At 52.5% G+C, this 21,154-nt stretch overlaps 1 protein-coding gene across 1 annotated transcript in view; it reads left to right on the top strand.

Annotated features, from left to right (window-relative positions):
• Positions 1-5,867: 5,867 nt before the first annotated feature.
• LOC133052538 (uncharacterized) overlaps positions 5,868-21,154 on the top strand; it is a 248,051-nt gene continuing 232,764 nt past the window's right edge. The window contains exons 1-2 of the mRNA XM_061137495.1: positions 5,868-6,000; positions 7,433-7,951. Coding sequence (XP_060993478.1) covers positions 7,778-7,951 — 174 coding nt within the window. The 5' untranslated portion in view covers positions 5,868-6,000; positions 7,433-7,777. The remainder of the gene's footprint in view (positions 6,001-7,432; positions 7,952-21,154) is intronic.

The raw sequence follows: 21,154 nt of genomic DNA, 5'->3' as shown, positions 1-21,154 counted from the left end.
ATTTTAAATTCTTCAGAGTTTTCTCGCAAGAAAGAGCTTTATATTTATAACAGAAACCAAAGGATTATAACAGAACACGTTTCTTTAAAAGGAAAGATAGTTGAATCAGAGTACAAAGAGAAAGTCAGCACCAGCAATCGTGTTGTCAGTAGGAAGGTTTCAAAACAATCCTTAAAAAATATAAATCCAACTTGCAAGTTTTAATTATACTTTTCAAAACCGGCAGATCCTGTTACATATGCTTCTTCATTTTTCACATTTAAGCGGCTCAGTGGAGGAATCAGATTCTTGTCTCCCCGTCTGCTATAAAACTCATGGGTGATTCCACTTTGGGGGGTTCTGAGTACCGTCCAGGTTAACCTTCTTGCCAGTCCCCCCTCTGTGGTCCAGGGGATCAAGACTCCAATCCAGTTTGTGGTGTGGCCTGCAGGTGAAATAGGAGGATCCCCATCCAGGCTGATCACTTCTAGTTTTGTCTAAAAAGACAGAGAGGTTGCCGCCGGCCTTGGGGGAGTGAGTTCCCAGAAGGTACGGAGTGTGAGAGGGTGGTTGCTACAGACTCGCTTTGTGTTGGAGGTTCCTGGCCAGAGGCGAGCCCCCAGCGCCCAGTGGGAAGGGGCTGACCCTGACCCCCACCCTCACCCGCAGAGTAGCCCCTCGCCAGCCCTGCTCCCTCTCGCCCACGGTTTTTCCCAAGCCGGCAGTCTGGATGCAGCCCCCGGGGTCAGCGCCAAGGCGCAGCGCAGCCTCCCGGAGCTCACGCAAGGGTCCTGTGCTGAGGATGGAGTAAACAGACTCTCCGTAAAGGTCACCTCTTCAGACTCTGGCTCCAGCGGCCGGAGGAAGCTGCAATCATTTTTCAGGGCTGTAAATGCCAGAAGAAAAACGCACTGAGTCACAGCTTTCCTCCGTGCCCCTGCTCAGCGAGCGCCTCTCTCAAGGCACTTCCTTGCCAAATAAAGCTTCTTTTTTTTTTTTCTCCCCCTGCCTGAACCCGGAATAGACCTCGAGTAACCTTTGCTCAAGGGTCTTGGGATGCAAGCTTTTAAATTTAGTTTGCAAGCCGTGGTGGTTCCCAGCTAGTGGTTTTACACGGAAAGATTTAGACTCAGAGTGGCATCTTTACGTTGAAAGGGATCACGGTGTGTACTGCTGTTTAATTTACTTTTTACTTTTTTTGTTGTTGTTGAGTGTTGTTTGCTTTGGTTTGAAACAAGATGAAAGATTTTATTTTGATGGCCTAAACTTCCTCTGATTAGAAGCAGCCCATCACGGAGCCTCTATTTTTATGTCCTGAAGACAGACAGGTGCCCAAGCAAGCAGAAAGCTGCCGAGATGAAATTTAAGGATTAATTTCAGTGAAGCTGAGCAGTGTCCTCTGCAGCTAAATGTGATTTCCCTGCTGTCCAGTTCTCAGACATCCATCTCAGGGATGAACATGCACCCTGAGCATAATTACTCCTGGTAAGGTGTACCTACTTAGTTTGTTGGACTGATTCATACTAATGTGTGACTGACTGATGCTACAAAGAATGAGGTTTTGAAGAATAATATAAGGCCTAGGTAGCTGGGAAACCGGTGTCAGGTAGTCAGAAATGTGGGGCCCGATGAGTGGACAAATGAGATCATTGCATCTTGTGTGGGTGTTTTGCTTAAGGGAATTTCTACAGGTAGAAAAATCTCTAAAAACAACTCTCAGTGGGGGAAAAAAAAATAGAGGTGAGTGCTTTGGAATAATTTGGGGTCTGCATCAGTGAGGTCATACTTCAGGCTTTTTTTCCTCATGTGACATGTGAGTCACAGGGTATCTTTGAGGCCGGGCCGCCCTCCTGATTATCTGTGGCCTAGGCGGCCAGCAGGGCTCCCCACACAAAGCCCAAATGCAACTGATATCTTCCAGCGGCTCTAGTTTCCTTGGGTAGCTGAAGACAGCATCTGTAGGGGAAGAAATCTTCACAGATCTACAGTTTGAGCCAGCATTTTCTAAGTTAGATTTCTAGCCGGGTTGACGTTTCCTTCATGAGCCTTTAAGTGGTGTGGTTTGCATGTGTTTGAGAGACAACACAGCTCAGCTACTGGCCCTGATGCTTCGTGGCCCTGTGACCCTCAGCAAGTCCCTTCTCCTGCGTATCTCCGTGACCTGGACTGGAACGAACCGGGGAGGTAGTGGGCCATGCTTCCAGCCTTGTTGGAGGCTCGAGATGCCGTTCGTTGCAGGGCTGAGCACAGCTCCTGGCGTGGCACGGCCGTTCCACACATACTGTCTTTTGAAGGTGAGCAGAGCGGGGCTGGGAATGCAGTGGCCCCACTCAGTGGTGAGCTCTCCAGCTGTGGGCGTATTCAAGCAACAGGGGCAGGAGGATGTCTTTCAAGAGAAACCGTTGAGCTGATTCAGATATTCGGTGGCTGAGTGGAGGGGTGTATGTTGGTGGTGGAGGCGTGGTGTGGGCCCGTTGACCACTAAAGTGTTAATTGCTCAGTCGTGTCTGACTCTTGGCGACCCCTTAGACTGTAGCCTGCCAGTCTTCTCTGTCCATGGGATTTTCCAGGCAAGAATACTAGAGTGTGTAGCCATTCCCTTCTCCAGGGGATCTTCCCAACCCAAAGATCAAACGCGGGTCTCCCGCATTGCAGACAGATTCTTTACCATCTGAGCCACCAGGGAAGCCCAGAGATCTTCGCAATATGAAGATGTAGGACTGAGTCGCTGTATCAGTTCACAGGCACGTAAATGACAGGAAAAAGTGAGCAACCATGAGCTGTTCCTTTGTATCTACAGCATTAGCAGAGGGAAGCGGGTGGTGCCTGGCATGCGGCAGGGCTGGGAACAGGGACCCAGGAGTAGCTGGGACCCTGGTTTGTAGGAGGAAAACTGATGATTCCTTGTTTGTGGGTGGCTTGCTCAGGCACATCCATATTTTCAGCGTGAAAGCCTTGTATTTATTACCCCACCTCTAGGAGTTGACCCGAGGAAATACTTAGGCAAATACTCACCAAATGTCCACTGCAGCGTGGTTTATAACGCACATCAGCCAAACTTGGGGAAAGTCTGAACACCAGCGCTGGGGCCTGTGGGACACGGTAGAGCTGGGCATCTGTTCCGTGTGTCTGAACTGTGTATCTGTATCTGATGCGGATCTGTATTTCCTGACATGAAAGTGCATCCATGCCGTGCTGTCGAGCTAAAAAGAAAAGCGGGTCAGCTGCAGCATGTGCAAGGCGACCCCACTTTTATAAAATAGTACACATGGATCTCTCTGGGTATCATTTACATAGACAAACGTTTAATGCAATATTACCATTATCCTGGGTGATGAGTTTTTGGGCGACTATTACTTTTTTCTTTACATTTTGATGATTTTTTTTTTGCAATTTTTAATAAGAAACATTTATTAGAGTTTTAAAAGAGTATCTATGTCCTAATTTTGAAAATAAAAGTGAAATAACTGGCCGAGCCCTACAGGAACTCTCTAGGCTCCCATATCTGGCCTGATCCATCTCGGAAGATGACATTCCAGGACAGGGAATTTGTGGGGACGGAAGACAGTTGACAGATGGCAGAGCCCTCCAGCCTCTCTGGCTGATGGGCTGATAAGCCCGCATGTGGCCCTGGCCCACTCTGGACAGGGCTGGCCGCGGAGCCCGCATCCCCAGCCTCCCTCAGCAGTAAACAGGAAACAGAGTCAGCAGCGCCAGGAGCAGAGAAGACCCGGGCCCCTGCTCGGCCCAGCGTGAAATTCCCAGGAAACAGGCGGCAGGCGTGGGCGCGGGAGGCCGCGCGGGTGTGAGCAAGGCACTGGGCTCCCAGCTCCCCTCAAGGGGAGGGACCCAGGGGGCAGAGACACAGAAGGGGACCCCAGGGGACCATCAAGCAGAGGGACAGGACACAGAGAGGCAGAGGCCGACCGGGGGAGAAAGGGATGACAGACCCGCTTTATTGGGGTCATTTCAGGAAATCAGGATAGGAATGGGACATCAAAAGAGAGAACCCGGGGACTTCCCTTTCTGTCCAGTGGGTAAGACTCCACACTCCCAAAGCAGGGGCCCTCTGTTTGATCCCTGGGCAGAGAATTAAGATCCCACATGCCACATGGCGAACCCCGCCCTCCCCGCCCCCAAAAAAAGAGAGGGAACCATGAACACTACTGTTGCCCCCCCTAGTGTTCAGACACTGGTCACGGTCACTCCAGACAATTGATGACAACATTCAGGGTCCTCTGGGCTTACGCTGGATGCTGGGAAAACAGCATCCCGTTGTTCTACTTACCACGTGGGATTTCAAAGGTGATTGAAGGACAACATAGGTGTAAAATCATTAGAAAAAGTAAAACACTGCAGGCGATACATGGCATTCTATTCTAGAATTACTTTGAGCATATTACACTCAGAGTCATAGGTTTCTCTGAGTTAAAACACACACACACAACATAGAAATGATCTGTCCAAAATACGCTCTACAAAACCTCCTGGGTTGTGTCCTCTTTGTAAGGCCCGTTTCATTTTCCATTCATTCGTTCGCAGTTATGTGTTATGCTCTTCCTACGTTCCAGCCTGTTCCCTCCCAGAGGACAGTGCAGGGAACAAAAGGCAGAAAGCCCAGCCTCTGCACAGGCAGGAAGCAACAGATGCTTGTGGGAAGCTCGTAAAATACGCGGCCCCACAGAGCCCTGGCAGCCGAGGATCACGTGGCTGATCAATACTGACGGAGCTGCTGGTACAGGACGGACCTCATTCCAGGATGCAGGGCAGGATGGATGCTGGTGGAAACAGGAGCTAGAACCCACGGCCTGGAGTTGAGCCCACGACGCCAGGCTTCCGCGTCCACACCACATGTGTGCCTAACATCCACACCTCGCGTGCACACACAGAGGGCCCTCTGACAACCTCGGGGGTTGAGGGGCCCTGAGTACACAGGGACAGCTTGGCCCCTGTCGCCCACAGCAGAATTCCCCAGCTTGTGTATTTCCAAGATGAGCAGTTTTCAGAGCCGTTCCGTGACAAAAGACATCTACCTATGACAAAAATACCTGAAAACAGCATTTATCAGAAAGCGACTTTGGTAGGACTTTCTTTTTGCATTATCATTATTTTCGCCATACTGTTTCAAGGCACACGAGCTGTTAGGTGACTGGCCCCAGGTCACACAGTGGGCAAGGGGCTGAGCTGGGATTTGAACCCAGGCCTGGCGATTCCGTCATCTTGTGTAATCCCTTCACTACAACCAACAGCCTCCAACTCTGGACAAGGGTGAAGATGAATACGTGAGTCACCGGAACATGAAGCTCTGCTGGTTATCTGCTTCTCACCTCTAATTAGCCCACACCCAGGGGGGCTAAGTCCCAGCTCCATCCCTGTTTTACCAGTGATGGGGACACCAAGTGACCCACTGGAGACAACAGGCCCAGACAGTGGAGGGTGCATGACACAGTAGCTGTGTCTTTCCATAGAGACATCAACCACAGAACATAGGAAACAGAGAAAACCAAAAGAGCATCACTGGGTCAAAGGATTTTTTCACACGGATTGTCCTTGAGTCCTTGGAGAGGATAAACCTTTGGGGAGGGAAAAAAAAAAACTTACCTTCCAAAAAAAAACCCAAACCCAACTTAGCTTCTCTCCCCGAAAGACCACTGGTTTGTGAGAGCTTACACTCCCAGCCTGCGGCGTGCTGGAAGCCAGCAAACACAGAGGCCCCTGCTCAGATGCCTCTCCCAGGAGGGCGGGAATTAATCAGGGAATGTTTACTGCACGCCCGGGAGGGAGGCTGCACAGAGACTGTGCCCAGGGAATCATGTCGGCCTGGGGGGCCTCACCGTCCATCGGAGGGCCGTCCGCCACAGGAACCCTCCTCCTGGTTCTCTCCCGGATGTCAGGCTCACCACGCAGCAAGTGAAACCGGTTTCTGTGGGGCTGAACCGCTTTCCCTGGGCCTGCGCGGGCAGCTGCCTCTGGATCGTATTAAGCTGCATAAATAACAAGGCTGTTGTCAGATTCCCCCTGGTGAGGAGAGGGCAGAGGGGGAGCCCCGGGGCGTGACCTTCGTGTTTCTCAGCGGGAGTCAGAGCGCCTCCAGGCCCGTGGAGGGTCTGTTGTGCTTGCCCTGGGCCCTGACAGGCAGGTGTGGTTCCCGTGCAGGGCACGCGGAGGGGTGGGGGGTGGGCGACGTGGAGGGATTGCTGGCTCTGTCTATCTATCCGTCTGTCCGTCTGTCTGTCTGTCTGTCTGTCTGGTGGGACCTCAAACCTTGCAGCAGAGACCACGATGACCAAGTGTGGGTGGCCCTCTGTCTGGCGATGGGGCTGTGTGACCACTGTATGCAGTGACAGGTCATGCATGCTGGGGACTCCCGCCTGGCCCTGAGGAGGGGCTCAGGCAGCGCCCACCCCCAGGTCCAGGAAACGCAGGAGAAGGCAGGGTCCCAGCTCCGCTTCTGGCCCTGACCTGGGTCCTCCCCTGCTTCCCCAGGCACATGGGTCAAGCTCACACACTCCGTTTGCAGTGGCTGCTTTCTGCGTCCTCACTGGTCATTTCTCCAGTTTTTAAGTTAATGAATTTAAAAAAAAAAAAAATGGAAAAGGCATGGTAGGGAGACATGGGAGCTAGAAGAAAGAGAGGGAGGCAGGTTTACTGCTCACCTACTGTGGGCCGGGTGCCTGCTCACAACCCTCCTGGTGACAGGACTGTAGGCCCATTTCACAGGGCAGCAAACTGAGGTTCCCGGAGATTAGTACCTTGCCCACATGACACCCACACATAGGGCGGAATCCAGAAGTTCAAGTGAGTGGAGGCCTCTGAAAGAAAACAACAGTTGCCTCCCGTATCTTGAAGGCGCTCCCAGGAATTCCTTCCTTTCCAGCCAGTCATTTCTCTATCCCCATGTCAGTGTGGCTTTTGCCCCTCTTTACGTTTGCAAGGCACAGCAAGACCTGTTTGAGCAAGACAGCGATTTCAGGGTCTCTCCTCTTTGGAAAGCCTGTCTTAACCTTATAATTATACACTAATAACCAAATACCCTCCCACAGAACAAGGCAAAGTGGTAGGAGGAACCTCAAGGAAGGAGACCCAGCCTCCCCTTCCTGCCAGGGACGGCAGAGTGTCTTTGGCATCCGTTTTTCTCCACCCGCGGATTAAATAAGGCGTGTCTCCTGCGGGAACGGATCTCACTGGGGCTGGGCCTGAGTGAGTGACCTCATTCAACCCTGAAAGCAACTGTAGGCCCATTTTCCAGGTGGGGAGACTGAGGACTGGTACACCAGGCAGGTGGACAGAATGTCTGGATGGCTTTCCCAATAAGTGTCGGAGTTTGGAGCCCCGGCCAGAGCTGCTCTGACCTCTGGCTCTCCACCCCGCCATCCTGTCTGGTTATCTGGGGTCTTCTCCTCATTCTCTGAGAGTCTTATGTACACCTGTTTCTTCTCTGCTTCTCCTTCAGGTCGAGGCCTCTGTCCTTGGAGTCATCGCCTCCACAGAGCCTGGGCCAGTGACCGCTTAGTAGGTGCTCAATAAAAATGGACTGGCTGGTGGAAGGAGACGGAGCAGGCAGCAGTGTGAAGTTCAAAGGCTCGGCTCACACCTGATTCTCCCAGGAGGGCTGCCTGAGCCCCAGGACCAAACCCCCCTGATTATACTGGGGGGGGGGGGACCACCATCCCCCGTGCTCTGAAGAACCGCAGCCTGGATGGGGGGCTTCAAAGCATGCCTGCCGATAGATCAAGCGTCCTCTCCACCAGGATAGCCCCCCCCACCCCCCGCTCACCTCCCCAAATAAACCTGCGTAATGAAGACAGATGGCCTTGCTCAGCGCCGCCGCGTGCAGGTGGGGCCGGGGCGGCCCGAGGCCACACACCCCACCCCGGAGCGGGGCCTGGGGTGTCACCAGGACGGAGACCAGCCTGCACCCCCTTCATCACCACCCTTCGACCGGGGGCAGCATCTCTATGTGATAAGCTGGGTGAGTCAGGAGGTGGGCCCCTTCCAGGGCACCGACACCTCGTTAGGGAGGCGTCCAGGGACCCGGGGCTGGGCTGCGGCGGGGTGGGTGGTGATGAAGGGAGGGGGTGAGTGGTGAGGAGGCAGACACCGAACTGTCCCCGGCTCCCGCACGTCTTGGGCCTCAGGCCGGGAGATCGGCTTGGCGGGACCCGGGGCCTCCTCCTCTTGGTGAGGCCTTCTGGACGCAGCCTCCTGGGCCGTCTCTGGGCAGAAAAGGTGTGGCCAGCCCTGGGCCAGTGTGCAACACCTCCAGAGGGTGCAGGCCGCGGCCTGAGGGGCTCTGAGGGTCCCAGGGGTCCCAGGGCCGAGTGATGGGCCCCGGGCGGCAGTGTCCACACGCACCCTGCACACCGGTGGCTATTAACGCCCCAGCTCGCAGGCAGGGACACTGAGGCCTGTCAGAGGGTCGCCCCCCCACCCGCGGGTGTCTAGACGCTTCTCCAGCCTCCCGGGGCGCAGAGGACCTGCGGTGAGCAGAGGCCGGGCCTGCGTGCGTGCGTGTGGGGAGGCAGGCCGGGCAGCTGACGCCTGTGTGGTCCGAGGGGGCTTCGTGTGTGTGGTCCGCCACCAGCCCAACGCTGATCATCTGTCCAAAGGCTGCTAACTGCCTGCCCGGTGACCAGTCTGTTTACTTTAGTCCTGTCTGCACCAACTGAACTCAGAGCTGTCTCTCTCCAGCTGGACCTCCTCAGGGGGAGCGGGAGGGGGAGAGGGCCGGAGAGAGATGGGGACGGAGCGGGGAATTGGGAAGAAAGAGAAAGTGCTCCGGAGGCTCTCTGGGGGGTAGGCTGTTCCTGGGGATCCCAGGAAATCAGGACCACCGCCAATGGGCCCTTTCACCCCCAGTTGCCCGGTGCAGGCCGGGGACCCCTCCCCACCCCACCCCCTGGCGCATTTGCTGAGATGGTAATGAGTCAGCCCCGCCGAGTGTGGCCGAAGCCTGCTCTGTGTTCCTCACCGGTGACATCAGAAGATGGCGGGTGTGGACGTGCGGCGCTGTGGGTCGGCGAACGTGGGGGAAGCAAGGCTGGTCGCCTCGGAGGCTGGACGAGCGTGGGCAGGGTCTGCCCCTGGGGTCTGTCCATCCATCGCATGCTGGGATTTCAGCCCCTGCTGAACCTCCCCGGGGCAGGAAGGGGGACAAGGGCATGTGCTCTGGGGGTTAGCATGCCACCTGAACACGGATTGAGTTTACAATCTGCCCACGCAGGGCTCCATCCCTTCGCGGTGTGTTCTGACGAGTCCACTCGTAGGATCTCAGTATTCAGTTTTAACTGATATTTTTCCCCATTTCATATTTTCACGTGGTGATTTACTCCTTTTTATTATGTATTTCCTATAAACCAGCTCAATATTATATAAAAAGGAGGGAGAAGAGAGAGAGAGAGGAAGAGAGAGAAGGTTCTAGAAGGCCTGGTTTGCATGGACGAGTGGATGTCAGGCTAGAACTTTTGTGTTAAGACCTGCACAGTCTATAAGAAAACGACTCAATGTCGGGTGTAGAGAGGTTCCATTCTTCAGAAAACTCTATTTTTTTGAACTGAAAGGAATCTTGGTGATGACTTAGCTCAGTCCACTCACTCACGGCCCCTTCCTGTGATTTAGACAAAAGCAGGCCCCCTGCCTCAGGACAAACCCGCCTTCTGACCTACATTACCTTACCCACATCAAGGAAATTATTAAATATACAACCTGGAGATAAACAGATAACTTCATTAGGTGGTTTATTTTACAAAAGAGCATTTTTCCCACCCCACTCCCAAATCCACGTAACAGAAATTCACCGCTTTACAGTGGGTGACTCAGTAGCATTTAGTACATTTACAATATCATACAATCACCACCTCTGTCTAGTTTCAAAATATTTCATCCCTCCAAAGGAAACCCCCCAGACCCGTTCAGCAGTTTCTCCCCGTCCCTCCTCCCCCAAGCCCTGGGCACCCACAGCCTGCTTTCTCTCTCTACGGATTCACCTAGAAAATCAGGCATCTTGTAAGTGAGCAAAAGTGATAAATGAAAACAGCTTTGCTGCTTTTAAATTACTATTATTATGGAAAAAACTCATACTCGTGTAGAAAACCTAATCAACACAGAAACACAAAAGAGATGTTTAAAAGGATGCCTCCTCCCAATATCTCACCCTGAGTGACTAAAGGCAACATTTGGTGTCTCCCAACCCTGAGACCTCTCTATATAAACACTCCCATAACACACCCTTTTAAAAGCTAGTGGAATCACATTGGAACCTGAACTTTTATTTTTTTCAGTTCAGTTTGGAGCCTGATTTTTTTTTTTTTTTTTTTAAACCTAACAACACACATCAGGGACATATTTTCATGTCAACACATACGATACTCCGTGATAGTTTTCGTCTGCCTGGGGGTTCCCTGCAGACCTGCCGTGAGTGGTTTTAACCAGCCCCCTCTAAGGCTGGGTGATTAGGCGCTAGCATCTAGTTTTCATTCAAAAGGATTGACTTTCTGGGGTCGTTAATTGATTGGATTTAGGGGCTTGGTCTCAGGTGGGAGGGATTGAGGAAGGATTTAAGAATTCTCTGGAGGAGTTCAGGGTTCCCCAACACCACCGTTGAGACCCCAGAGTCCTGCAGATGCACCTGATTCTGCACCTTTGCAGATGTGGGTGAGGAGCAAGCAGAGATGTGGGTGAGAGCAAGCAGAGATGACCCACGGTTAGGCAGAGATGACCCACGGTTAGAAAGAGCTGCCCAAGGACAGCCAGCAAGCCCACTTAAGAAACAGGCAAGTGCAGGCCAGCCACGCAACCCAACAAGCAGGGGCAGGTTCTGAGGCAGGGGGTAAGGGGTGGTGGTTGTTCTGGGGGTGCAGTGAGGCCACGGAGGTGCCGGCTGGTGAGTGCCCGTGTGTGGCTGTGTGTCTGAGTGTGTCAGCCAGAGCGGAAAGAGACACACGCCTTGAAAAGAGGGCTGTCAGTTTTCCAGAATCCTCCTGAGAACCTTGTCAGTCAGTCCTGCATCTCGCCTTCACAGCGTAAATGGCAGCACACGGAGATTTGTTTAAGTGGACCATTTTGTCAGAGTTTTCTCAGATCCCTGCCTTCTCTCTCCACCTCTGGGGAGTTTCCGAGGCCCAGGCAGTCTTGGCCCCTCGCTGAGCCCTCCAGTGCTCCGTCCCTGTAATTCACACGGACACCCCTGGGACGCCTTCCCATCCCGAGGTTTCACCCTTCCCACCGTGTCCCTGTCTCCCCAGTTAAGCTGTTTGGATCCAAGGGCAGGGGCCTCTGAGACGCGGCGCTGGTCAGTGTGTGAGCCTGTGCCCTGTGTGGGGGGGGCCTGCTGGCAAGGCCTCTCACACCCGGGTTTCTGGGAACACTGCCGTCCAGAGGGGTGACTATGATTATTTATGGGGCAGGGGTGAGGGAAATGAGATCCTGGCCTTGGGCACAAAATTGAAGGGGTTGCAAAAAAAAAAAAAAAAACAGCTACCAAGAACCCTCTAGTCCTGGCTGATGTGTCTTGTCCAAGGTCAGTGGTGGTGGAACCAGGATACAGACCTCGCTTCCAGGGGCCAAATCTTTTCTGTTACACTCTTGACCTCGAAAAGTGTTAGTTGGTCAGTCGTGTCCGACTCTGTGCAACCCCATAGACTGTAGCCCACCGGGCTCCTCCATTCATGGGATTCTCTAGGCAGGAATACTGGAGTGGGTAGCCATTCCCTTCTCCAGGGATGTCCCCAACCCAGGGATCGAACCCAGGTCTCCTTCATTGCAGGCAGATGCTCAGCCTTCATTGCAGGTTGACCTTGAAATGTAATCATTAATACCAGTCATCAGAACCCCGAATCTCTCTGTTACATAGTGTTGATCTGCCTGGGTTCCTTGGCTTCTGGGTGGAGCAGATGGACAGAGGGATGAACTAGGCTTAGGTTTGAGTACCATGAGCATCCAAGAGGCTGCACACAGAAGGTGCTTCGTAATTCTGCTTGTTCAGTCCTTTCCCCTCCAGACCTCCAATGCCTGTCTGGAGACTTCACAAGAAGTCTCCACTTAAAACTCCCTGGCATCACATTGCTATCAATACAGGGTCTTGTCATTCCAGGCACAGTGGTGATTCCATCTGAAACTTGTATTGAACTCCTAGAACAGTGTTTTTGGAGAAGAGTTATGGATTTCATGTGACGTGCACACCTCGCCATGTGTGCTCATAACCCTGGTGACAAATCACCTTCCTCTTTGCACTCAATGTGTGATTTTGCTTTTTAATAAGATGTTTCCCAAACTCAGACCCTCAGAATCTGAAGAAGGGAGAGTTTATAAATACATGGGAAGGGTCATTTATAAATTGATTTTGTTGTTGACCAAATAGTTTTGTCTTTAAAAAAACATGAAACGCTAACATTCTTAAACAAAGGCTTGCCCGCCCCCCAGGTGGAGTTCTGTTTTGCTGAGATACAGGCTTAGGTCCTAGGCAGGCTGGCGGTAGTCCTGGCCACGAGGGGCTATTAGCCTGTCGGCTTTAATTAAACTGACTGACCAATTTAGTAAAACAACAACAGTGTAATTATTTGGTGGAATTGGGCATTTCTGGAGCTGAATTTGTCTACCATTAGGACAGACAGAGGAGGAAGCAGGTTGTGACAAGGAAGGGTGGGCTGGAAACACGCTCCATCCCACCCTGGCTGCCTGGCTAGAGCTTCCTGGCCCCCTCACGCTAGCTCTCCTTCCAGAAGGTTCTGATCAGACGGCTGGGGTTTGCATTGCGTTTGGCTCAGGACCTGCTTCCAGAGGATGTCCATGTCCTGTCTGCCCTCATCTTCCTTATCCTCATTGAACAGATACTGTGCTGAGAGGCAAAGCCTTCTCAGAGTTGGGAGGGGTAGCCGCTGGTCCTGAGGGTTCAGAGGAGTTTTTGTCGGACTTTGATGTGCGTGGGGAGGCTAACTGAAACACCCTTTTGAAAAAGCGTTGTTTAATATCGTTCACTGATCATCTAGTATCTGCAGAGGCCTCCACTAAGCTAGCCAGTGCATGCATAATCAGTCACTTCAGTCATGTCTTTGAGTTCCCATGGACTGTAGCCCACCAGGCTCCTCTGGTCCACGGGACTTCCCAGGCAAGAATACTGGAGTGGTTGCCATGCCCTCCTCCAGGGGACCTTCCTGACTCAGGGATCAAACCCGAGTCTCCTGCATTGCAGGGGAAGCCTGCTAAGCTACTCCAGGGAACCCTGAAACCAATCCAGTCCAGTCCCCTGGAGATAACAGAACTGAGGGGACCCCAGCTAGTCCTGAGGAGGGAGGAAGCCCGCCTCTTACCAGCACCTCCATGTAAAAGGCTGCTTAAACCGGCTTTTCACTTTTCTTAAGGAAGAGTTTAGAGAAATGGTTTACAAACGTAGCATGTATTTTTCATAGGATATCTGGAAAATACACAATGACACAAAAGGGATTTAAAAAACACACAAAGATGCCACCACCTAGAGAGACTCACTTTTCACATTTAGGGATTTCGGTCTGTAAGTTGCACACACATCCGCCCAGTGCAGAGCAGTCCCTGGTGTCCAGCTGGCACCCAGGCAACATCAGCTATTGTTACCAGTTATTTATTTTCTCTCGTCATCAGGAAAACAGGATGGAATTGTGCATGTGCTGTTTCTGCAGCTTTCTTTCCTTCTCTGATTGCTTGAAGATCTTCTTCGGCTTTCAGTATTTTTCTGCAATATAATTTTTCATGGCCAGAGAGGGGAAAACTTGTCTAAACCTCAGCTCTCTCCAGGGCTGCCTGGCCTCACTCCTGAGGGTCAGAACGCCTGCCTCCCTGTAAAGCATAGCTTCCAGTGGGGAGCAGGTGGGGTGCACAGAGGCACTTTGGGGGCTCTGCAGGCTTGGGGGAGGCTTCAAGGCAGAGATATTTTGGCGGAGTTGACATACATCTTTGCCCTTTCGTGAACGTGGCTCTTTATCCTAAAACTCCTGCAGTCCTGCACGGATGCCGCCCGGGAGTGGGGAGGAAGGAGAAGAGAGCCCAGGCTTGCATCTGCCCTTTTGTGGCTCTGCCCGTTTCACTGGGGGAACAGCAATGACACTTCGGAGGCCATCCCCACCCCCTCCTTCCAAACTGGATTCTTGAAGTCCCAGGCATGGGGAAGGGGCAGTTGCCAAGTTCCACGGGAGCAAGCACCGTTCCCGCCAAAGCTACTGCACTGCCCAGGGAAGGAGCAGACCCAGCACGGTCTGCAAGCCAAGGCAGAGAAATCGAATTTCAGTAGTTCACACACCATGCTGACACGCGTGACTGTTGTAACGCCACTAGTATTAACGCTGGCTCCGAGGGAGGCGGGCAGTGTTCTAAAGGCTCTCGAAGGAACTCCTCCCGTCCTCTACCCCTCCTGAGGCAGGTACCACGCCAGATCCTGGCAGCGGAAGGCTGCAAGTCTCCCCGGTTGCACATAATTCCCTCCCACCCCCACCCCCCCCCAGAAGCCCATCTGGTTTATTTTACTTGGGAAAAAAAATATTTGCAATATTGCTCTTTTGTCCCCTTATTACAAAAACAGGGAATGTTTGTTGCCCCATTTTCAAGCACCATCGACTTAGAATGGAGGCTCTGCATCCACCCACGATTTCTTTACAAAAATGGGGCATTTCTATTCCTTCTGCAGAGAACTAGCCTTTCTCACATGTGTAGCTCTTGCCAGCTGTGGTGTCCTCCGAACGTGAGTGCATTGGAATGAAGCTGAGGAAGGCAGGGGCTGCCTGGCGAGGGTTGATGGCATTGAACGGAGGGGTCTGTGCCCTGGTTTCCGGTTTTCTTCGACTTTGAATCTGGCCACTCCTGGCTCTGGCACCCCCAGCTGAGCTCTGAATCCGGGGGCATTCTGTAAGTGAGGGCTTTAATAACAGAGCCTGCTCCAAAAGGCTCAGGGTCTGCAGGTCACTATTAACACTGCAATGCCATGATGCTGTCCCCTCCCCGCTGAGGTTCCCAGAGCCAAGTGTGGGAAGTGTGGGAGATTCCAAAATGACCTTCCCGGGGAGCAAGCTCGGCTTCAGAGGCTCCGTTCAATAAGCCACTGGCTGCCTTTTCTTTCCAACCTGAACTGCAAACAGTGCACATCTCTACCCTCCAACTGGTCCCCTGGCAGTGCCGGACACAATGGGCTTATCTGTCATTTAAACTCTTTCTTCTTAGGAATTTCTCCTCCCTCCTTTTAATTAGAATTTTAATATTACACGGTCAGATTGTAAAGATTGTAAATGGAATCAAGGTGCTATTGCGTTCCTCTACTTCAAAGGGAATGAGCAATGGCTGGGTTCCGAAATCCAGTGGGTCCCTCCCCTGCCCCGCAGAGCAGAAGGTGCTGGAGAGGCGTCTCCGCGCTGGGGGCACACGGAGCCTGGCGCCCCAACTTTCCCCACACCTGCCGCCCAACCCCGACCCAGACTCTGGCCAAACAGGCACTGTTGGGGAGAGGAGGCGGGTGCTGGGAGAGGGTGCGGCTTGGTAGCTGGGAGCTACTGGGATACTTGGAGATGGGGAGTGAGCGGGGACAGAGAGGAGCAGGCTGGGAGCTGGAGGGGAGAATAAGGAGTGAGGAGACCTGAGATCTCTTTGGAGAAGGGCGAGGAGAGTGGCCAGGAGGGTGCAGACAACATCCACAAAGAGCCTCGCATTCAGAGAGGAGTGCGCCCCGCCCCGAAGTGTCTCGGCAGAGGTGGGGGTGGGGAGCCGGGATGGGGGTGGGGGAGCGGCAGGCAGAGCCATGGAGGAGAAAGAAGGGAGACCAGGGAAGCCGGGAGGGAGCCGGAGTGGGACCCACCGCAACTCCAGGGAGGCCAAGTGCTCAGAAGCTCAGCGCTTGCCTCCTGAGTGCGAGTACCAAGCCCTGGCCCCTTTGACATCACCCCAATCAGCCCGGGTCAGGAAGCAAACCCAAACCTCCAAGTTGCAGGTGAGGAAACTGAGGCTGGAAGCAGCTGAGCAGGGACCCCAAGGTCAGGGCCCGGCTCCCTCAAGGTTGTTGAGTTGAAGAAACCTGGAGGCAGAAGCTGTCAGCAAGGGACACCAGGTTCGCAGGAAAAAAAAAAAACGAGAGCTGCAGCTTGTAAAATCCACCTTCAGTGCCCAGAAGCCTGTGTTTTCCAACCTATCACAATCTCAAGCAATCCTGTGAATTACTGTTCCTCCCGCCCGTTTACAGACGTGGGGACTGGGGCTCCACCTGGAGGACACCACCACACTGGCTCTCGGAGCATCTCCATCCATGTGGAGCCTCCTTGCAGAACCCAGGTTTCTCCTGCTGGCTCTCCCACCCCCACCAGGCTCCTCTGGGCTGAGTTCTAGTTGGACAACATCCATGAAACAGTGAAACCAGCAGCCACTGGGGCACCCAGGTCCCCAGGCCAGCCCCACCTCCCTGGGGGAACCTTGCAGTACCCCAGAGTTTCTGCACCCAAGACCTCGCAGCCTTGCCCTTGGAATCCTGTGAAGCAGTGAGCCAGCCCTTCAAAGGGAGGCCCCAGGGAAAGGACCCGCCATTGACTCTGCTGACATGACGGGAGCTGACTAGCAGGTTTTAAACAACACCTGGATGACAAATTAGCTGATGTGCGTTTCATTTGTTCTTGGGAGGAACCCAGCACAAGAAAGATGTCAAGAGGATGGCATCCGTATTATGCAGCTTAATGGGGACACAGAACCTGAGTTCCCGCTGGCTGGCCTCCCTGAGTGGGGGTGGCACGGTAGCCTCTGTGAGATTCCCGGGTACCAGCAGTGGGCCTTTCATGGCCAGTGTGACTGGGAATCCAACTTCTCAGAAGGCTCTTCAGGATTACCCTTCCCTTGGCCTGAATCGGCTGAGGTTGGGACCACTCAGCATTACAAGGAGCTGTCCCAGGTTCCCGTGAAGAGCAAATGCAGTCAAAGTCTGAAATACAGAGGAAGAGCAGCAAGCCTTCTCTTGGGAGAAGTCAAAAGTGAGAATCCAGTGCTGAGTTTTTCCTAGAGGTACGGTTAGTTGCCATCATCCTGGGCTAACGGAATAGCCTCACAAGCACAATACCTTTTCATAGGAACATACTGAGTGATGGTGCGAAGGGAATGTTCCTTCTATTCTGGTTATTCCTGAAGTGATGTGAAAGTCACTCAGTCACGTCCCACTCTTTGTGACCCCATGGACCATAGCCTGCCAGGCTCCTCTGTCCATGGGATTCTCCAGTCAAGAATACCAGAGTGAGTTGCCATTTCCTCCTCCAGGTGATCGTCTTGAACCAGGGATGGAACCCAGGTCTCCTGCATTGCAGGCAGATTCTTTACCATCTGAGCCACTTTGTCTCTTCTGGTTATTATTTTGGTATGTAACAAAGTGTAGTGGCTAAAACAGCCATATTCTTTTGCTCATGACTGTGTGGGTGAGGAATGCAGGAAGTGCCCAGCTGGGTGGGTCTCACTAGGGATCTCTCTTTTGACTGTAGTTGGATGTCTGCTGGAACCTACAAGAGGGCACAGTTTAATACTTGCCAGCCCATGCTTGCTGCCCTCCAGGCACTCCGCCAGGCTGAGGGGGTCTCCGTGCTGTTGGACATCTTACCTGGCCGCCGAGTTCCTCTGAGCCAGCGTCCCAAGGGGACCAGGCAAGAGCTGCCTGGTCTGCCATGCCCTTACATTTCTGTGCCTGGAGCTTCTTTGGATTTTGCTGTGAGAATCACACACCACACACGCGCGTGCGCGTGCACACACACACACACACACACACACACACACACACACGGCACCAGCAGTCTTTGATAGATATGGTAAATACTCCTTTCCCTCTTCTAGGGTAACAGCCAGTCGACACCAGCTGCTAGAGTTTTCCCAGCAGAGCAGTGGCCCATGGGTGGCCCATGGGTGCCAAGTGGCCCCGTGACCTACCCTTCACGGGCTGCCCTCTGCACCACCCCCTTCCCTCCCCAACTCATCCACTGATGCTTCCTGGGACTGTCAGCTAAACAGACTTCTTCACTTGAATGCTGTTTCTGCGTCTCTTGGGAAGAAACCCAAATGAAAACAGTCCCCAAGAAGTCTGGCTGCTTCCTCCAGGCACGAAGGCCTCCCCAGACCAGCCATGCGTGGAAGACGCTCCCAAGAAGTAAACAAAAGTGAAGGACCTGCAGACTCACGGCGACTTTCGCAACCAGGGCCGCCCCCCACGAGGCTCAGCTCATCCTCCCCGGACATGGCCCGGCACCAGATCCTTGGGCCTGGAGGGTCTGGGTCTTAGCAGGGTGAGGCCCCGCCCCCACTGTCACCCAGAGCTGAAGGCAGGGGTTCGTGAGAAGGAACTTCAGCTGGTGGTTGGAGAGGGTCCCGATGGAGGAGACCCTGCGTGAGAGGCAGCAGTTTGTCTCACATCTGGGGGGTGATGTGGGCCTGCTCCCCCTGGCTGGGGGCCATGATGAAGCGGTTTAAATCATCTGCAAATTCCTGAGCCAGTCTCTGAGTCTGGGCACTGTCAGAGGACATGTGGACAGTGGGCTCTACCATCCTGATGCCGGCAGAGTCAGGATTCATCTTCCTGGTGTTGGCCTCCCTGGACATGTGCAGGGGCTGAGGGCTGGGGGCTGTGCTGGGTGGGATCTTGTGCTTGTGGTCAGCTTGGGGGAAGGGAATTTATTGTATTGCCCAGCTCAATAACCAGCCATAAGGATGGAAAGCCAGGCTCAGGGAAAAAGGAATAACCAAGAAAGCACTAGAGTCCATTTGTGGAACAGGAACTGTTTGATGGTCTCTGTAAGTCACCACTGCTGGCGGCTACTGTGTTTTTTTAAACACGTTGGCATGTTGCTCTTACTATTATTTATATACAGGCACCCATGTTTAACCTTCATAACAATGCTATGAGGTCAATAATTTTATTATCTTCGTATTTTAGACAAGGAAACTGAGACAAAGGAGAATTTAAAATGACTTGCGTATGGTTAGTGGCAACCAGAGTAAGAGGCAACAGAGTTAAGATTTAAGCTTCAGTAGTTGGTTTTTGAAATATTATTGCTTTTATCATTTTTTAAAAAGGTCAAAAGATAGGGGTCCTGTCTATTAGCACCTTGAAATTCTTCAAAATTCATTTTTATCCACCTTGCAAGCTTCTTTTTCTGAGATCTCGTGATCCAAAAAGGCTGCTGATGCTCCATTCGTTGCATCCATATTCCAAGAAGGAAACTGGCGGTGATGGGAGGAGGAAGACAAAAGATGGCTCTCTCAACTGAGACACCATTTTAAGCTATTTTCTTGGACGTTCCTACACAATAACTTTTGCTTACCTCTCAACAACAATAATAAATAGGAAAATAATAAATAGAAATCCTTGCACCAGCTTTCCTCTTTCTGGGAACGGGTAGTAAGAACCATGTGAAGTTATATAAAATCTGCCATATCCTGGTTAACACTTGAATTCCTACATTTTAAAATGCGTTAGGTAACTCATTACCACCGCAGCCTTATGGAGCACATTACAAGGATGTTGGTGGGCTTAGTTAAATCATTAGAGTGAGCTGCTAAAGACCGTCTTGTTTCTGTATTTAGATTAAGTCAGCATTACTGACTTTCTGTGGCAAGGCTTGCTTTCAAGTTCTTATTGGTGTAATTAAGTGAGGTACTTTGCAAAGAAGACGCCCCCTGTTTACTCTTACACCCTGGGAGACCCAGCAATTACCTCCTCCAGCCCTGGGAAGGTGTGAGAGCAGACACAGCCCTTGCTCTCAGCTGGTCTGACAGGCACGCCGTTTCATGAAACCCAGATTTAAGCACCGGATCATTTCAAGTAGATGTCTGGGGTTTGTTTGTTTGTTTTTTCCCCATTGGGACAACTTCATCTGCGTCTTCGAGGTCCGCAGGATTTGGGGATGGGTAGGGTCGGGGCTGTGTGGCATCAGTTTCAGGGCAGGCTTCATTCTGGCTGTTTGGTCTTGGCCCCTGAGTCTGGGAGAGGGCCAGCTCTGCCAGCCATGCATGGACATGTGTAAGTGACGCAGCCTCTAACGAGCTGCGTCATCCTGGGCGAGGTGGCTTGCCCTTTCCGGACCTCAGTTTCTTCACCTGTAAAGTGGGTGTAATCCATTGGTGAGCAAGAGGTGTTTCTCCCACCAGTGGATTTTGATTAGCCGTGAGGCTGTTCAAAGACAAAGGGGGAAACAAAGGGCAGAAGAGACAAGCCAAAAATCACGGGAGAGCAAACAGCTGCCCCTTGCCTCAAAGGATTCTCCCTTCCCATGTAGTTCCTCCTTCCCTCCTTCCCATTTTGACCCGCCTTCCCTCCCCCAGGCCACTCCTTCCAAGAGGGGTTATCAAGAGGGGTGATCAAGAGTCAATCCATAGTTTTTGACAAAAAGATTTGTTTAAAAAAAAAAATTGGAAAAAAGTGAAAGCGTTAGTCACTGAGTCACGTCCAACTGTTTGCGACCTAATGGACTGTAGCCCACCTGGCTCCTCTGTCCCTGGGATTTTCCCAGCAAGAATACTGGAATGGGTTGCCACGTCTTCCTCCAGGGGATCTTCCCAGCCCAGGGATCAAACCTGGGTCTCCTGCACTTCAGGCAGAGTCTCTAACGTCTGAGCCACTGGCTGTGCTGGGTCTTTGTTGCACTCAGACTTTCCCTAGTTGGGGCGAGTGGGGGCTATGTTCTGGTTGTGGCGCACAGGCTTCTCACCGCGGAGGCTCCTCTTGTTGCGGAGCACAGGCTCTAGGGTGTAGGGGCTCAGTAGTTGTGGCAGGTGGGCTTAGTTGCCCTGCAGCATGTGGAATCTTCCTGGACCAGGGATCGAACCCACTTCCTCTGCATTGCCAGGTGGATTCCTAACCAGTGGACCACCAAGGAGGTCCACAAAAAAGTTTTGAACAGCAAGATACACCGCTGAAGACACTTGTGTTCTTCAACGTGTATGACAGTATCCTGTAACACTGTACAGAATATATCCTTAGATGTTAAAAAAAAAAAGTCTGTTGAGAAAGATGCCCCACTCCTGGGCATTTCTGGTTGTTCTCAGATGAGTCCAGTCGACAGAGGGGCGGGGTGACATCCCTGCTATGCCCCTGCTGCGGGCAGAGGCTCAGATCCTGATGAAAAGCCTTTAAAGCCGAGCGTCCGGGTGTCACAGGAGTCTCGGAAAAGGTATTGAAGAGGCTTGTCAGTGCCTCTCCATCAGC

This window comes from Dama dama, chromosome 4, assembly GCF_033118175.1.
Source record: "Dama dama isolate Ldn47 chromosome 4, ASM3311817v1, whole genome shotgun sequence".
Classification (NCBI taxonomy): domain Eukaryota; kingdom Metazoa; phylum Chordata; class Mammalia; order Artiodactyla; family Cervidae; genus Dama; species Dama dama.
Note: the sequence above shows the minus strand (reverse complement) of the source record. Positions and strands in the feature narration are given on the sequence as shown.